The 18866-nt window shown below is 34.4% G+C and overlaps 1 protein-coding gene across 1 annotated transcript in view; it reads right to left on the bottom strand.

Annotated features, from left to right (window-relative positions):
* KIF21A (kinesin family member 21A) overlaps nucleotides 1–18866 on the bottom strand; it is a 165363-nt gene that overhangs the window by 41062 nt on the left and 105435 nt on the right. The window contains exons 12-19 of the mRNA XM_060114106.1: nucleotides 10981–11071; nucleotides 7471–7588; nucleotides 6905–7093; nucleotides 6276–6475; nucleotides 5049–5156; nucleotides 1755–1823; nucleotides 1445–1659; nucleotides 1147–1300 (exon numbers count right to left, since the gene is read on the bottom strand). Coding sequence (XP_059970089.1) covers nucleotides 1147–1300; nucleotides 1445–1659; nucleotides 1755–1823; nucleotides 5049–5156; nucleotides 6276–6475; nucleotides 6905–7093; nucleotides 7471–7588; nucleotides 10981–11071 — 1144 coding nt within the window. The remainder of the gene's footprint in view (nucleotides 1–1146; nucleotides 1301–1444; nucleotides 1660–1754; nucleotides 1824–5048; nucleotides 5157–6275; nucleotides 6476–6904; nucleotides 7094–7470; nucleotides 7589–10980; nucleotides 11072–18866) is intronic.

The raw sequence follows: 18866 nt of genomic DNA, 5'->3' as shown, positions 1-18866 counted from the left end.
GTCCATGTACCGCAAAAAAAAAGCTTTTGCACAGCAAAGGAAACCATAAACAAGATGAAAAGACAGCCCTCAGAATGGGAGAAAATATTTGCAAATGAATCAACGGGCAAAGGATTAATCTCCAAAATATATAAAGAGCTCATGCAGCTCAATATTAAAGAAACAACCCAATCCAAAAATGGGCAGAAGACCTAAATAGATATTTCTCCAAAGACATACAGATGGCCAAGAAGCACATGAAAAGCTGCTCAACATCACTAATTATTAGAGAAATGCAAATCAAAACTACAATGATGTATCACCTCACACCAGTTAGAATGGGCATCATCAGAAAATCTACAAACAACAACCGCTGGAGAGGGTGTGGAGAAAAGGGAACCCTCTTGCACTGTTGGTGGGAATGTAAATTGATACAGTCACTATGGAGAACAGTATGGAGGTTCCTTAAAAAACCAAAAATAAAATTACCATATGATCCAGCAATCCCACTACTGGGCATATACCCAGAGAAAACCATAATTCAAAAAGACACATGCATCCCAATGTTCATTGCAGCACTATTTACAATAGCCAGGTCATGGAATCAACCTACATGCCCATTAACAGACGAATGGATAAAGAAGTAGTGGTACATATACACAATGGAATATTACTCAGCTATAAAAAGGAACGAAATTGGGTCATTTGTTGAGACGTGGATGGATCTAGAGACTGTCATACAGAGTGAAGTAAGTCAGAAAGAAATAAACAAATATCGTATATTAACGCATGTATGTAGAAACCAAAAAAATGGTACAGATGAACCGGTTTCAGGGCAGAAGTTGAGACACAGATGTAGAGAACAAATGCATGGACACCAACAAATGCATGGGAAAGTCACGGGGTGGGTGGGGATGGTCGTGTGATGAATTGGGCGATTGTGATTGACATGTATACACTGACATGTATAAAACTGATGACTAATAAGAAGCTGCTCTATAAAAAAATAAATTAAAAAAAGAAAGAAATGGCATTCATCTATTCATATACAATGCAACCCCCCCCACAAAGAAAAACTTGGCAAGTATTCAATTTACCCAGGGAACAAATTTAGAAAACAAAAATTAACCGCTAAGGGAGAGCATATCTATTTTCTATTTTCCACACCTTGAGGAGCCTATTCATATCAGCCTCCATATTGGAAATAGTCATTTTCTGCATGATGATGTCTGTGACCCTGCGTTCAAGAAGCTGCCACTTCATGCGAGCTGTCTTAGAAGTAAACATTCGGCCTGTCAATCCTTTCCTCTGATATTTTTTTCTAGAATCATATAAAAACAGACAAACATAGTTACTTATGTGCTTATTTGATTATGTACTGCCAAATAATGAGCTGTTTTCCATTTAAGTCCAACATTCAGTAATGCAAAGATTATGTCAGGAGGAACAGAAGAATCATGTTGACCTGGTTCCATTTGTCGTGGGTGTTGGTAAGGCCTGGACTCTTGCCACAGGAATTCTCATTTTCTGCTGGGCTCCAGCCCTTGATGCATCTGTTTCTATGGTGGTTGCACTGGAACCAGTGTCCTGAACAGGGGTATCAGATGAGCTCAGCTTCCGAGTGACTTTCCCAGCCACTTTATCTGACATGGGCCTTACTTGCCGACGAAGAGCTGTAACCTGAAATAGGAATAGAGATTGACTCATGCTCTTAGTCTATAGAAATACATCATTTATCTCAAAGCCAGAATGTTTCCTCCAAATAGTCAACTTGCCTCTTCTGTTTTGCGACGAAGAACCACTTCTTGGTTTCTTTTTTGGGCTTCTAGAAGTCTAAGTTGATGCTATAAAATAATATTGAATAAGTTAAAATAGGAAACTGAAAGATATAATGCTTCCTACTCCTGCATTAACATGTTTCCCCATTCCGCTGGGAACTGAAAGGGTTCTTAGCAGTATCTGAGCTAACACTCAGCTTGCACCCATTACTACAGATATAGATATTTTATTCCAATAAACACAAAGGCATACTTATATAGCCATTTCTCTCTGAAAATAAAAACTTATCTCTGTGACACATACTTTTATTTAACAAACACTAATATAGGGCTCACTGTATACAAATACTTTTCTAAACGCTTTACAAATATTGCCTCATTTCAGTTTTGCAGGACATTTTGTTTTGGTTGCTGGCTAAGGCGTGATTAGGAAGAAACACAGTTTAGAATATTTTCAATAGAGGCATCTTATAATATATATAGTAGTTATAAACTATTTTAAACATAGGGAGAATATATATTAATTGTATTAGCACTTTATAGTAACTTTGGAAATGTTATTTCCAAATAACATTGGAAATAAATGTTTTATTGTTGGACAATAAAACAAAATGGCTACCAATTTGTTTTTTAGGTAGTCTATATGATAAAGACAATTAATTATTAATTATTTTAAGCCACTTTCTAGGGATATAATTTAGGAAATAATCTTGATCACAATAGTCTTGATCACAGATAGCCTTGATCACAAATGTCTCTTCTAGGACTTTAATTCTGTGATGTAACAAATAACTCTCCATGTTCTGTATCCCAAATTCAAAGAGATGATACATCTCAAGTTTATACACATTCTTATGTTATCAGATGGGAATTCTTTGAGAAAAAGAATCTATCTTATCACTGACATATCTTAATTGCCTACACAGTAATAGACATAGAAGTAAAGTTAATAAATCTTTTTTTAAATGAACTATCAAGAACTAAATTAACCTATAGTTTTAACCTTCTTACTACATGTAATTTCTTCATATTAAAAATCAAATCTCAAGCTCATTCATATTTTTTGTATGATGTACAAACATATTTGGTTCTCTAAGTGTTCAAAGTTGAATATTGCAAGAAACAATATATACAGGAGTTGAATATGCACACAAAGCAACAAATTAAAGGTAGGAGAACATCTGAAATGGTAGCTTTGTATGTGATTAGCCAGCCTCAGATCTTTATAACAGAACAGAGACATCATATGTTGTGGATAAGATTCAAAAGTTCAATCCCAGGAGTTAATTGTTCAATGTTGATCTCTCTATACATCATACGAATTAGTAATAAAGAAATAGGTAGCATACATTATAAGGAAATTATTCCTGTTACTCAAAAGTTTTCATTAAAAACAAAATAAATAGCCGAAAAGTCAAAACAACCTAAATGCCAGCCAATCTAAGAATGGATTAGCAAAATGTGTTCTATACATACAGCCATAAAAAGGAACAAACTACTGGGCTTCCCTGATGGCGCAGTGGTTGAGAGTCCGCCTGCCGATGCAGGGGACGCAGGTTTGTGCCCCGGTCCAGGAAAATCCCACATGCCGCGGAGCGGCTGGGCCCGTGAGCCATGGCCGCTGAGCCTGCGCGTCCGGAGCCTGTGCTCCGCAACGGGAGAGGCCAGAACAGTGAGAGGCCCGCGTACCGCAAAAAAAAAAAAAAGGAATGAACTACTGATACATGCTATAACATGGATGAACCTTGAAAACATGCTAAAATGAAAGAAACCAGACACAAAAGGCTACATATTGTATGATTCCATTTATATAAAATGTCTAGAATAAGCAAATCCATAGACAGAAAGTAGATTAGGAGCCAGGGAGGAATGGAGAGTGATTGCTAATGGGTATGGGGTTCCTTTTTGGAATTATAAAAATGTTCTGGAATTAGAGTGGTGATTGTTGCACAAATTTGTGAATATACTAAAATCTTGAATTGTATAGTTTAAAACAGTGAACTTTATGGCATATAAATTTTCTCTGCTTTTTTAAAAAAACCCACTAGACAATATGTTAAAATGTGCTTCTACTCGATTTCAGTAGGAACGTATTGGTATAAACAAGATCTAAAATGCCCAGGAATTGAAAGTGATAAAATAGACTGATTATTAAAATACACTAATATCCTGGGAAAATAAATAAATAAATACAGTCATAAATATGGGAGTCATCTGGCTAAAATATCTACTTTTCTATCTCATTGCTCACTCTTCTCTATCCCCTTAATTTCCTCTTTACCCTCCAAAGTAGATTTCTATTTTCTAAAATATCCTGTATGTTTATGTTTTCTTCAGGGAGAATTTATAAAAAGTTGGTGAGAAAAAAAGAACAAGGGCTGAAACCTAACTGATACTGTGGACAGGAAGGTGATGGCTTCTTTTTTTAAGAAAAAAATGTCGTAAGAAATAACTATATTGCCAAAACTTTGGAAAGAAAAAAATCCAATCAACTATAACCTATAACCCTAATACAACCACATTTAGCATATTGATATGTATCCTTCAAATTTTTCCCTCATTGTAAACAAGCACGCATATATAAAATGTTACTTTACACTTAATGTGAAATCATAGTCATTTTTCATTTTACTATGCAGTTTCCAAATCCTAATTTTTAATGGATGAATAACCACCTTTTAAATGGGATGAACCATAATTTATTTAACTGTTACCCTTACTGACACACATCTTAGTTGATTTTACTGTTTTCATTACTACAAATAACCCTAAAGTGAAGATTTTAACACACTGTAATTTGTCTTAGTTTAAATTATTTACTTAGTCTGAGTTCATGTAAGCAGAATTCTTGGGTCAAAGAATATGAAAATTTTTATAGCCCCTAGTAAAGCCTCTTCTAGTGAAGCCTGGTTATTATTCCAGGAACATTTATAAAAATCTCTAGTGGAAGCTGTCTTTGGAACCATCTTAATATTACTATCTTATATAATACTGCAACTACTTCCTTGGTCTCCCTAGAAATAACCAGTCATTATTTGCCATTTTCTTCCATCTGATCATCTAGGAAATACGCCTCCAATAAAATTTATAATAATATTATAGTGTTTTTCATAAACTTTTATATGGAATTACTATAATCCACATACTATATAATAAATGCCAAATTATAAAATGCTTATTTATTGTCCTTAACCTGTATTTAATAAAGTTATCAAAAAATTTCTTTCATTTATTGAACAATCTTGTTGATGTACAATATTCTTACATAACTGAGAGTTAAAGTCCACTCACATCTCTTTTACGTTGATCCTTTTTTAATTGAGCAATCTCTCTGTTTCTTCTAGACTCTGTCAATCTGGCTTTTTCTTGTTCTTCTTTCATTTGTTTCATTAAGCGAACCTAAAATATTAGGTAAATACATCTATTGTGATTACCCTATCACAATATTCATTAAATAAATCACATGTATGGAAAAATGTTCTTAGGATTCTGAATATTTAACAAGAACGAAATGTGGAGTTTTGCTACACATTAAATGGTCAATTCTTATTTTTGTAAGATTAATATATTTATATTTCTAATACATTTCTAACATACTTCTCCCAAATTGCTTAGTGTTCTATGCTTTTTATATTCAATGTCCAGCTGTTCTATAACTTGAATGATTTTTTGGTATCTTAACTTATTATCAGTAGCTGTGTGACAATGAACAAGTTACTTAACAACTCTAGACTGGTTTTCTCATCTATAAAATGCAGGTAATAGTTCTATGGGACTGAATTCCTCTGAGAATTCAATGAGTTAATACCTGCACTGTGCTTATAACAGTGCCTGGCACATAGTAAGCACCTAGCTATTTTAGCTATTTTAGCTGTCATCAGCAACTACACAACATAATAATCTACTTCTTAAATCATTTCCACATTTCCTATTTTAAGGAAACAACATTGATTTTCATGCCAAAAGTTAAGAATAATCTGTTCCACCACAAAAACAGTAACAGATTAGAATTCACATACTCTCTCTGGTCAAGGGAAGAAAACTTGTACTTTTCTATGCATGGGAATGATAAACACCAAATTCAAGATAGTTGTTACCTCTCAGGGAAAAGAGAATATGATCAAGAAGAGATATATAGGAAGCTTTCTGCATATCGGCAATGTTTAATACCTTAACCTAGACAGTGGATATATTGTTCATTATGTTATTATCTGTGCTTTCTTACATGTTTTAAACATTTTATACTTTTGTTAAGTTTGTATAAGAGTTTTGTTTTGTTTTGTTTTGTTTTTAAAGTCAGAGAAGCCCTGTTGACCACATGATTTTCAGCTACTCCAAAGAAAGACTTTGACTATGGATGACTATAGGAAACAACTTCTAACTGCCAAAAGGAAGTGTATCATTTCTAAGACTGGATTACCTTTTATTGAATACAGGAAGAACCACAATAATTTTTTTTGGTCCCAAAATACACAAGCATCACCAACATCTACCGTTAATGGAAAATATAATCAATACCTTTGTTTTTTTCATTTCCATCACATCCTGCTGTAATTTCTTCAATTGCTTTTCATATTGGGACTGATTTTTAAGCAACCTTGCATGCTCTTTTTGAGCTGTCTGAAGTCTCTGCAGTTCTTTATTCATGGCTTGCAGTTTCTTTTCATATTCAGACCTAACTTTTTTTGCTTTTTCTTCTGAGTAAGATTCCACCGAGCCTAAATGACCAAACAATATTTGTATTTGTTTGTGTGAGACACAGATTTTTATTTCACAGAGTTACAACTCATGACCTTAGACAAGAACTACCTCCTAAATACAAACCTCAGGAGTCCAGCATGCCTTTCAATCACTCTGCCTTTTAATATCTACTCTTATTTAACAATTATTGAAGTTTTTATCATTTTAATTTAAAAAAAGTTCCCAGCATAAATCATGGCATTAAAACAATTAGCCACAACTTTGGAAAAAAAATTATTAAATAGCCTAGACAGGTACCAGCATGAAAAAACAAAATAAACTAATATTTAACATAATCGGACAAATTAACATTTAATGTGACTTCTAATATTATTTTTTTTCTTATAAAGGAAGACAGGATAAAAATCTATTTTGACAATTTAGTTTGAACTAAATATAATTCTTACCTAAGTTTTGAAGCACCTGGTCTCTTTCAAGCTGAGTGTCCCGAATTTTATGTTGTAGCATCATTAGCTTCTCTTCATACTGCTTTTTCAGCGTCTGCAGTCTTTTCTGGCTGTTTTCTAGTTCATCAATCAGCTTTTGCTTGATTGCAATTTCACAAGTAATGTTTGCTAAGTCTGCCTGATAATTGGCTATTATAAAAGAGGAAAATAAAAATCTTGGGATGGGCTATAATAAGAGCATGAAAACCATCATCTGTATCCAAGTATTCACTTGGCAGCTATAAGGAAAATATCCTGAATATACCAAAAATTTAAAAAGGGCAAAAAGATAAAAGAGTGTTCACTTTGGTCAAGGACAAGAGATACCATTTGTAGCAAATAAGAATGGAAGTTACACAATGACTAAATCCAATAAGAGAAGAACATGAGACTTGGAGGGCATATATAGGCCAGCAATTATAAAAGGTGCTTTTATCAAGGATGAAATGGAGAATGTTAAGAGTTTTCTGCCATGTTTTAAACAAGTGCCCAAAATAAATTTTTGTCCTTGTACCAAGGACAAGTACCTTTTTCATCTGACTCAGAATCTGATTCATCAGAGCTTTCACCCCCTTCAACGTCATCTTCTTCCTCCTCCTCTTCCTCTTCCTCATCTTCATGATCACTCACTTCTTGACTTTCTTCCTAAAATGTGATTTGTGTCCATTAATAGCACAATATTGGCAAGGCAAACTGATTACTTCATTAAGAGAGACTATGTGACAGATTAAGAACAAAAATTTTTACGTTTTGTGTGGAAACACAAAAGACCCCGAATAGCAAAAGCAATCTTGAGAAAGAAGAATGGAATTGGAGGAAACAGGCTCTTGAACTTCAGACTACACTGCAAAGCTACAGTCATCAAAACAGTATGGTACTGGCACAAAAACAAAAATATAGATCAGTGGAACAGGATAGAAAGTCCAGAAATAAACCCATGCAGCTATGGCCACCTAATCTATGACAAAGGAGGCAAGAATATATGATGGAGGGCCTCCCTGGTGGCGCAGTGGTTAAGAGTCCGCCTGCCGATGCAGGGGATACGGGTTCGTGCCCCGGTCTGGGAGGATCCCATATGTCGCGGAGCGGCTGGGCCCGTGAGCCATGGCCGCTGGGCCTGCGCATCCGGAGCCTATGCTCCGCAACGGGAGAGGCCACAACAGTGAGAGGCCCGCATACCGCAAAAAGAAAAAAAAAAAAAAAAAAAAAAAAAGAATATATGATGGAGAAAAGACAATCTCTTCAATAAGTGGTGCTGGGAAAAATGGACAGCTACATGTAAAAGAATGAAATTAGAACACTCCCTAACACCATACACAAATATAAACTCAAAATAGATTAAAGACCTAAATGTAAGGCCAGGTACTATAAAACTCTTAAGCAAAAATATAGGCAGAACACTCTTTGACATAAATCACAGCAAGCTCGCTTTTGATCTACCGCCTAGGGTAATGAAAATAAAAACCAATAAAAACAAACTTAAAAGCTTTTGCACGGCAAAGGAAACCATAAACAAAACAAAAAGAACCCTCAGAATGGGAGAAAATATTTGCAAATGAAGCAACTGACAAGGGATTAATCTCCAAAATACACAAAAAGCTCATGCAGCTAAATATCAAAAAAACAAACAATCCAATCAAAGAATGGGTGGAAGACCTAAATAGACATTTCACCAAAGAAGACATACAGATGGCAAACAAACACATGAAGAGATGCTCAACATCACTAATTATTAGAGAAAAGCAAGTCACCTCACACCGGTCAGAATGGCCATCATCAAAAAATCTAGAAACAATAAATGCTGGAGAGGGTGTGGAGAAAAGGGAACATTCTTGCACTGCTGGTGGGAATGTGAATTGGTACAGCCACTATGGAGAACAGTATGGAGGTTCCTTAAAAAACTACAAATAGAACTACCATATGACCCAGCAATCCCACTACTGGGCATATACCCTGAGAAAACCATAATTCAAAGAGACATGTACTAAAATATTCATTGCAGCTCTATTTACAATAGCCAGGAGATGGAAACAACCTAAGTGTCCATCATCGGATGAATGGATAAAGATGTGGCACATATATACAATGGAATATTACTCAGCCATAAAAAGAAATGAAATTGAGCTATTTGTATGAGGTGGATGGACCTAGAGCCTGTCATACAGAGTGAAGTAAGTCAGAAAGAGAAAGACAAATACCGTATGCTAACACATATATATGGAATCTAAGAAAAAAAATGTCATGAAGAACCTGGGGGTAAGACAGGAATAAAGACACAGACCTACTTGAGAATGGACTTGAAGATATGGGGAGGGGGAATGGTAAGCTGTGACAAAGTGAGAGAGTGCCATGGACATATATACACTACCAAACGTAAAATAGATAGCTAGTGGGAAGCAGCTGCATAGCACAGGGAGATCAGCTCGGTGCTTTGTGACCACCTGGATGGGTGGGATAGGGAGGGTGGGAGGGAGACACAACAGGGAGGAGATATGGGAACATATGTATATGCATAACTGATTCACTTTGTTATAAAGCAGAAACTAACACACCATTGTAAAGCAATTATACTCCAATAAAGATGTAAAAAAAAAAAAACTACTCATAAAAAAAAAAAAAAACTAAAACTAAAGCTACCACATGACCTAGCAATCCCACTCCTAGGCACCTTTCCATAGAAGACCACAATTTGAAAGGATGCATGCACCCCGATGTTCACTGCAGTGCTATTTACAATAGCCAGGACATGGAAGCAACCTAAATGTCCACCAACAGTGGATAAAGAAGCTGTGGTACATATATGCAATGGAATATTACTCAGCCATAAAAAAGGGATGAAATTCTGCCATTTTCAGAGATGTGGATGGACCTAGAGATTGTCATATAGAGTGAAGTAAGTCAGAAAGAGAAAAACAAATATTGTATAATATTGCTTATATGTGGAATCTAGAAAAATGGTGCAGATGAACTTATTTGCAAAGCAGAAATAGTCACAGATGTAGAGAACAAACTTACAGTTACCAAGGAGGAAAGGGGGGAGGTGGGACGAATTGGGGGATTGGGATTGACATATATACACTTATGTATAAAACAGATAACTAATGAGAACCTACTGTATAGCACAGGGAACTCTACTCAATGATCTGTGTTGACCTAAATGGGAAGGAAATCTAAAAAAGAGTGGATGTATATGTATACATATAACTGATTCACTTTGCTGCACAGCAGAAACTAACACAACATTGTAAAGCAACTATAATCATTTAAAAAATAAACAATAAAGAACAAACAAAAAAACAGAATCAGAGTTAGAATTTTTCTTCCTCCCTCAATATTATGAAGTGTGCCTAGCCGTATGACTTAATTTTGCCCCAGCTTCCATTATGGTGCTTTATATTTAATATGCACAATATAGTCTCAATGAATAATTACAAAAAAACAGAGAGAGACTGTGATTATAAAATACAAGAGCAGAAAAATTTCAATTTTCATAAGTTAAAAATATCAATCCAGGGCCTCCCTGGTGGCGCAAGTGTTTGAGAGTCCGCCTGCCGATGCAGGGGATACGGGTTCGTGCCCCGGTCTGGGAGGATCCCATATGCCGCGGAGCGGCTGGGCCCGTGAGCCATGGCCGCTGAGCCTGCGCGTCCGGAGCCTGCGCGTCCGGAGCCTGTGCTCCGCAACGGGGGAGGCCACAACAGTGAGAGGCCCACATACCGCAAAAAAAAAAAAAAAAAAAAAAAAATCAATCCACAATTTTAAGGTTATTTTACAATAATTCTGACTTAAATCAAAGAGTACTTCATCTCTCTTAGTATTCTATCACCCCATACACAATGCTTTCACAGTGCACAAGATTGAGTTGCTAATATTTAATAGCTCACATTTCTGAAGAAAAGAAGTACTCAAGGACACAATTTAAAATGGATGTATGATAACCGATTCTCTTTTCTACATATAAGTTAGTACAGTTATCAGCAACAAAGAACAACCTAATCCAGGGACTCAAAATTACAAGTTTATTCTCTCATACTTACAACTTCTAATTCATTGCTTTCTTTTTCTGAAATACCCTTTTCTTCTTTCTTCTCTTGGTCAGTGTCTGTATTATCCTCCTTACCAGCCACACTAAAAAAAAAAAAAGAAGCAAAAGTGTATGATGCTAAAGTAGAGAGGAAAATTGTTCACTTTTTTTCTCCCAGATTTTTAAAAACCATCAATTATTTTTGAAAACAAACTAGAAGAGCTCATCATTTAACTCAGCAAAGTTATCATGTCTGATGCTTCAGAGGAAAATTGAAACTGCCATTCAACTCATAGTACAGTGATTTATATCAATGGAGAAAATCTTATTTTCTAGAAACACTGATGAATAGATTATACCCTGGAGCATGACACCTGACGAGACAGCTAAGAACTAGTCACCATAACATTCAATCAACTAGAATGTAGGCAAATTAAATTCAATGGAAATAAAAAATATTTTTGTTTTCTCATCTAAATATATAAATTTTCCTCATCTTAATACAAAGATATAGAAACTGCATTTTTTATTAATGTCCTAATACATTTAAGAATAAATTTAAAGATCAGAATACATCTGCCCACAGTAAGTTTGTCTATACCGGATGCATCCATCACAGTGTTCAGGTCTCCCCTGGTAATAGAATAGTACAGGTTCTTTTCTCCTAAGTTATACCTGTAGCACAGGGCTATTTCTCATAATGTTCTCACAGAAATGGGCCTCTGCACATCAGAACTGTCTGAAGTTCTGCCTGACCCCTGATTGAATAGGAAATTCCAGGATCTGGCACAAGATTCACCATACAAATAAAAGCTTCCTCTTCAGGTATCGGTACAGCAGCCCTAACTATTGATATATACAAATGTCACATAATGTTATAGCTAAACTAACTACTTCAGCCCTAGTGGCCATGAGAAAAAGAAGACTCTATAGTGAGCAAAGTTTTTACATAGTTAAATCACTCTGACCCTTCAGGGTTTAGCAACCACCAGCAATTATGCACAGAAGTTACACTTCCGTTCATTAGACTCCTACATTTTATCAAGCTAAATAACATTAAGAAAGTGAACTTTAAATGAATTTACATATGAAAATTTTCTTCTTGTGCTATAGTTAACTTTTTAAGTCATTAAGAATAAGAAGAATACTTGAATAAAGCAATATTCTCCAAATAAAATTCTTCTAGAAAGAGCTTAAAATTTTTTATCAGAATAACTTTATAACAGCTATCATTTCTTTCAGATATTCTGCTACATTAAATAATTGCCCTATTACATGGATTTATTTTTAGCTTCTAGGCTAAAAAATTAATCTCATTTAGGTGCTGGTATTATTATTAAACTCTAATGTTTAACTGTAGGTCCCAATTCTCAAAGACATTTTTGAACTCAGAACAAGATGAATACAAATACTTTTCCTTTGTAAGCACTTTTCAGAGTTCTTAATTTATGTTTATTTAGGTAGTTATTTCTGTAATTTCTGTCTTCCCCACTAGACTGTAAGCCTCATGAGGGAAGGGATCATGTCTGTTTGGCTCAGCATTACATGCCCAGTACCCAAGGGATGTGCATAATAAATGTCCATGAAGTATTTGTTAAATATATTAATCTCTATGATTGTGCATGAGTACCTCTGTTTGGAACCTCTGCCTATGTGTCTCACACACTAATTATGTTGGGGTAGAATAGTACAAATTGAAAGATGCATAAAGATGCATGGAAGACAGCATATTACTAGAGTGAGAAGAAACTACCAGTAGGAATATCAATAAAATCCTCTTAACTGGAGAGGAATCAAGTAAACTATAACAAGGTTCCATGAGTTTGTTAAATCACTTGTTAGAGAAAAATGTTGAATATACTGAATGCCTATCTTACATCACTTGTATTATAATAGGACTGTTCATTTTCCATCATCACACATTTCAAGATGAAAATCTAGAAAGAAACTCCCCCTTCATCCAATCATCTGATTCAAAGGCCAGCATGACGTACTCAAGTAGTGCTGTACTTGAGATAGGCCTAAGGCTTAAGACTAGGAAAGGAGCATGTGTTAGGAAAGATATCTCCCATCACATTTCTTATCCCCACCCCTATGCAGTTTCCCTTCCTCAGCAGCAAATCTTGCAGCATACAATTTTTGTTATTGTCAGTTCCTTCATTACTTCAAGCTCCAACACAAATTCCCTTTTATTCAGGTTTATAGCCATACAACCACCTTGTTTCAAATACTTGACCTAACACACCCTCCTACACCCTCCAAGTCACCGGAATCCAGCTTAACAAATGTTATTTTCACTTATATATGAAGTTAACTCATGTATTATAAGTTGTTTGTGCCAATTCTGATGCAGAAAAATCAGCAGTTGTTAACTTTATTAATTTACCTTTATAAATCATGTAAGGTTTAAGTTTTTAAAGTACACAATTTGATACTTTATGATTATTGTACAGCAAATATTCAAGTTTCCTTCAATAAAGTGGGGAAATTTTATATCTAAAATAACTATCTAAGCAACAATGAAAAATATGTAAGTTTGCACTTTACATAGAATCAGAATCTTGGAGCTGGAAGGAACACTAGTGATCAAGTAATTTAAACCCTTTGACATTTGACAAGCAATGTCAACATTTTTGTTGACAACCAAAAAAGAAACTGTGGCCTGGTGAAGCTTATCAACTCAAGGGGACTTAAAACCAGGTGTCATGACTCCAAAGCCAGTCCTCAAAGTTCAGTTCAGACAGAGAAGCATCAGCATCACCCAGGAGCTTGTCAGATATGTAGAATCTCAGGCTCCATGTCAGTTCTACTGAGTGAGAATCTTCATTTTATCAACACCCCAGATTATCTATATGCACATTCATGTTTAAGAAGCCCTGTCCTAGAACACCAAACAATTCTGCTTTTGTTATCTATAAGGCATCACATAAAACTTGGAGGCAAATGCTATTCATTAAGTATATTTAAAGGACTTAACTATTTTAAGGTGGGAAAATGTTTCCATTACACTACTTTAACTATACATTTTATTTTGACCTTTCAAAAGAGAAAATTTCTCACATTTTAATGCTCTAAGTTAACTCCAATGATAAACATAATGTCCTAAGTATAAACTAATTAGGTGAGTCCTAAGATGACCTACAGATAGATTTATATTTTAATTATAGAATTATATTTTAACTATATAATTAAAATATAATTCTAGAATAAATTATAGAAACTTTAGAATACTATGTAATATGTAGGGTATAATTGTGGAATGTAAATTATTAAATAACTTAAAGAAAATATAATTTATGGTTTCAGCTATTTAAAGTAAGAGATTAGTTTATTTGTTGCACAGTAAAAGTTCTCAAGGCTTATTTTTAGGTTTTTTTTTTTTTTTTGCGGTACGCGGGCCTCTCACTGTTGTGGCCTCTCCCGTTGCGGAGCACAGGCTCCGGACATGCAGGCTCAGCAGCCATGGCTCACGGGCCTAGCCACTCCGCGGCATGTGGGATCTTCCCGGACCGGGGCACGAACCCGTGTGCCCTGCATCGGCAGGCGGACTCTCAACCACTGCGCCACCAGGGAAGCCCAAGGCTTATTTTTAGTAAGAAATAAAATTATAAAGTGGTGCTTCTAAAATAGTTAATATTATTTTGAAACCAGTTTATTTCCTTAATCATTTTGATATTGTAATTATGAGACATTTGGAAAAATCTATAAAGAGAAGTTCTAATAAGAAGTAAAATACTACTTGATACTTGGTTAAATAATCATAATATTGAATGAGTAAAATGCAAACTTTTATTATATTGGGAGTTCAAAAGTAGTGCTTCTAAATTTTGCTCAAATTTCAAATGGAAAAAAAAAGAGAAGATCCTGTTTTTGATGCTGACTTTAGGTACATTTTAAAAGCAAAACTTGTTTTTCTAATTCCACCTTAAATATGCCTTATAAATCTTATCTGTAGTAAGGCCACAGTTTCCTTTTACTTTGTTGCCATTTTAACGTTGTTTTCCCAACAAAGATTACACAAAATAAGGAAGAGATGAGAATGAGCCCACCCATGACTTAGCATGTGCTGCAACAAAATGCGAATTCCCACCGAATTAATAATTCCCTGTCTGTTCACAAGTTTCCGAAAGGTATATTCTGAAAATCAAAGGGTGGGGTTCTTGGGCCATTTTTAGCCGTCAAAATTATGATAATCTATTCTACATTCACATGAAATTCCTGAATTTTAATTCATATAACCACTGGCCTTTATTCTCAAAAAGTATTTTTTTTTATATTTTCAGTGTTTTTGTTAATTTTATAAAATCATCTTTATTTTTAGGAGCACCAAGCTAATCTAGTCTGAAACAATCTATAATTCTACAGCATATATCCTTTTGAATGGCAACTAAGTATTTAAATGACATTTTAATAAAAAACCTGGGAAATATTCCAACCTTCTTTCTTCTCGATTGCTTTCCTCAAGTTTCTGTAGCCTTCAAAATCACGAGGCACAGTATTGGAAGGCCAAGCCAATGAAGGACAAACCAGACAGTAAAAAGCGAAAGTGATAAGAAGGTAAAAATGATACATGAGCTTGAAGACTTTAAAATAAATTTTAAAAGATATCATCAAAGGACAATACACAGTAAAAAGGCAATACATTTTGTATGAATAAAAAGTAAGAAAAACAAGCAGCATTATATCTAAGAAGAGTATATATAGACTATCAGTTGAAATTATTCAGCAGTAAAATGTACAGTCTCAATTTATAAAGTTGATAAACAGTAAGAGTATTTGGATGCCATTGCTTTTCTTAACCTGAAATGGATCAATTTTCTCAGCTTCCAAAACAAAAGCCTACTTCCAATGATATCCTCTCTTCCTTTGTAAACCTTTACAAAATACCTTTTTATGGCATCATTAAAAGAGCTTCAAAAAGTAATGCCTTTATACCATAATATGAAAATACCATTAATACTACATACTAGGATACTAATTTTTAAACTTGTTTTCTATTTCAATATACTACATGTGAACATCACTAAATCTAAAAAATAATTCTATTTCAAAATTATACATGAAATGGTATTATGGTCAAATGAATATGATTGTTATGATGTCAGTGGAAAACTGTAATTTTATTAACTGAAAATTAATATCACTGTACTAATTACTAGACTACCAAAAGGATATATCTAAGGCAAAGGTGGCAATAAAATGGGAAATGTAGTACTTTCCATTAGTAAGGTTATTTTTCAACCAGCAAAGTATGAGAAAAACTATAAATATGTATTTAAAAGCTTTGACATTTAAAGAATATTCAATACACAGAATTGGGAATCTTTACTCAGTGGAATGTACTGAATACCAGTATCTCTCATGTAGACAAAAAGATAGATGTGCTAGGCTCTGATTAAGCATATAGCAATCTTGATATAGTACACTTCTGCCTGGATTCCAAAAAAAAATTTTTTTTTCAGAATCATCAGTATTTTAAAATGAAGAGATTGAGTCTTAGTTATGAATTATTTCATCAAGGCAGTTCTCATTTTAATTTTATAACATGATTTTTATTTGCTGGCCTGTGATTGTTTTTCACAATCAACTTATATACTGCTATTGCAAGAGACTAGCAATCTTTCTGAGAAAAAAATTCTGCAGAGTGATATTCACCAGAGATCAAAATGTCCAGTATAATGTTTAGAAAAGGGTAAGAAAAGCCATCACCTAAGAAATCTCTGTGTTTCTAGAGTTTCAACCTGACACCACTAAATACAAATATAATGCAGTCTGATGAATGAATTTTTTATAATGCAAGTCATTTAAAGTTAGATATCCAAAAATATGGGGATTAATGTATGAATGGTAAATTTTCTTTATCCATATACACCAAAAAAAGTAAAAAAAAAAAAAAAAAAAGTCTAAACTAGGCTTATACTGATGATAATTAGCTATAATGACTCAAAGGATATGGTTCCCTAGTAAAAAACCCAAATTTTCTATTTTCAACATGAAGAAATATTGTTTACCTTACACTAGAGAGCTATATTAAAACATATGGATAATGTGAGCTAATAAGTAGATAAACTTTAGATGCCTTCCCAATTGTCTCTTTAAAAAAACATTACAATCAATAGTTCCAAATGACAGTAGAGGGGCAGAGATATAAACTAATAATCTGATACTTCTCCATAATTTAAAGGAGTTCAGTCTTTATTTCATTTAGTTCCATTTATAATACCTCTTCCATAGTTAAATGGGGGGGGATGACAAATCTTGCTAACCGTTCTAACATTTGTGTAACTAAAAAAAATAGTCAATGTAGTCTATTCGATTATTCTTCCTTATTTTCTTACTACCTACACTTTTGGATTATTTTACAGCTCAACAGAAAATAAGCACAGGAAGAAGAGCCAACCTTTAAACCACACATCTTAGCAATTGGTTGTAGTTTAGATAAAGACTTTGACAAGAGGGTGAAATTTTCATGTAAAACAGGACTTATGGCATCCTCCTTGAACACAAATGTAGCTTCTGACATAAAAATGATACAGTTGCACCTCCACCAACCAACACTTGGTGTCAGAGGCCCTGTAGTCACTACAACCAAAGGCTAACAGCACAAAAACAAAGTAAATGAAAAGACATGGAGCTTCTAAAGAATTTGTGGATTCAGTGGGAGAAACAGAAGTAGCTATGAGAACTGGGACAGCTGAGCAAAGCTGAACCCAAAGGCCAAACCCCAGATAGGTTTTGGAAACTGTCAACCAAAAGGGGTAACAAAAATCTTCCCTACACTATTTAATTTTTTTTCTTTATGAGGTTGCTGCCCAAATTTTCAGTTGGATTAATGCTTCCTCTTTCAAAATTACAAATATCCCTAGAGGAATTTTATTAGTTTAAGTCATTTCCACTGGAATGAGTTCCTTTCTCTAGTCAGATGGCTTTGTTTCCAACTTTGAATTTAAGGAGATGAGAGAAGAAAGTAGATGATTTTGAAATTGGGAGTACTTCGGGCTAGGGAAGAATTACATGACTTCATGGGGACACAGAAGGTCAGTAGGTAGGAATAAGAGAGAATGGCTAAGGCAGAAATTCATATTTTCCCCCAAAGGTTGGTCAACATTCATGGAAGGGAAACAAAGTTTCTTTCCCCTATTTTCCTTTTCCTATTCCCTTTTGAATTGCTCTTACCACACTATAGAATGAGTAAATATCATTTCATGTGAGTGAGTTGGGAAACCTGGACATTATGTACTTGTAACACTTTCTAGAGAAACATTAGTTCCAAGTTCCAAATGATTTTAAATTGAACTTACTTACTATATATGCAAGGTTGAGATAGAACCAAATTTTGCAATGTTCTCTTTGATAAATAAAATAAGTAAATATGAGGCATGTAATACAACTTAACCAGAATCAATACATCCAAACAGAAGCTACTGCCTCCATAGAGTTCCTGTAGAAGACTAATCACTAACTTCAGTAAAGCTGCTGTCATTCTAAACACTTTATTATATTTTGTTTCAACAAAAACTCTTTATTATTTTTTGTTTCAACGGTAGCAAACCCTTTGGCTAAAATGAGAGCTTACCAATATTTTTAAAAAAGGAATTTACATTACATGCAGCTAAAAGTTATTGGTGATAAATGAAATGCTTTATCAAGCTGAGTAAAATAGAACTATTTATCAGTCAAAAACCTTACAACCCTGCATTGTCACAGAAATAACCTGCATCAAAGGTATAAATTTAGGGTACCTATGATCACTATAAAAACGTCAAAAGTGCCTAGGTTCCTATTGGGATCCCTATCTGTTTTTTATTATTCATACCCAACAGGTGATTATGGTAACATCTCTAAATTTACCTCAAAAGGAAAGCAGAATCAGCTCATGACCTTGAGAAATATACCCTT

This window comes from Mesoplodon densirostris, chromosome 11 (assembly GCF_025265405.1).
Source record: "Mesoplodon densirostris isolate mMesDen1 chromosome 11, mMesDen1 primary haplotype, whole genome shotgun sequence".
NCBI classification, from domain to species: Eukaryota; Metazoa; Chordata; class Mammalia; order Artiodactyla; family Ziphiidae; genus Mesoplodon; species Mesoplodon densirostris.
This window is presented reverse-complemented; position numbering and strand designations above follow the sequence as displayed.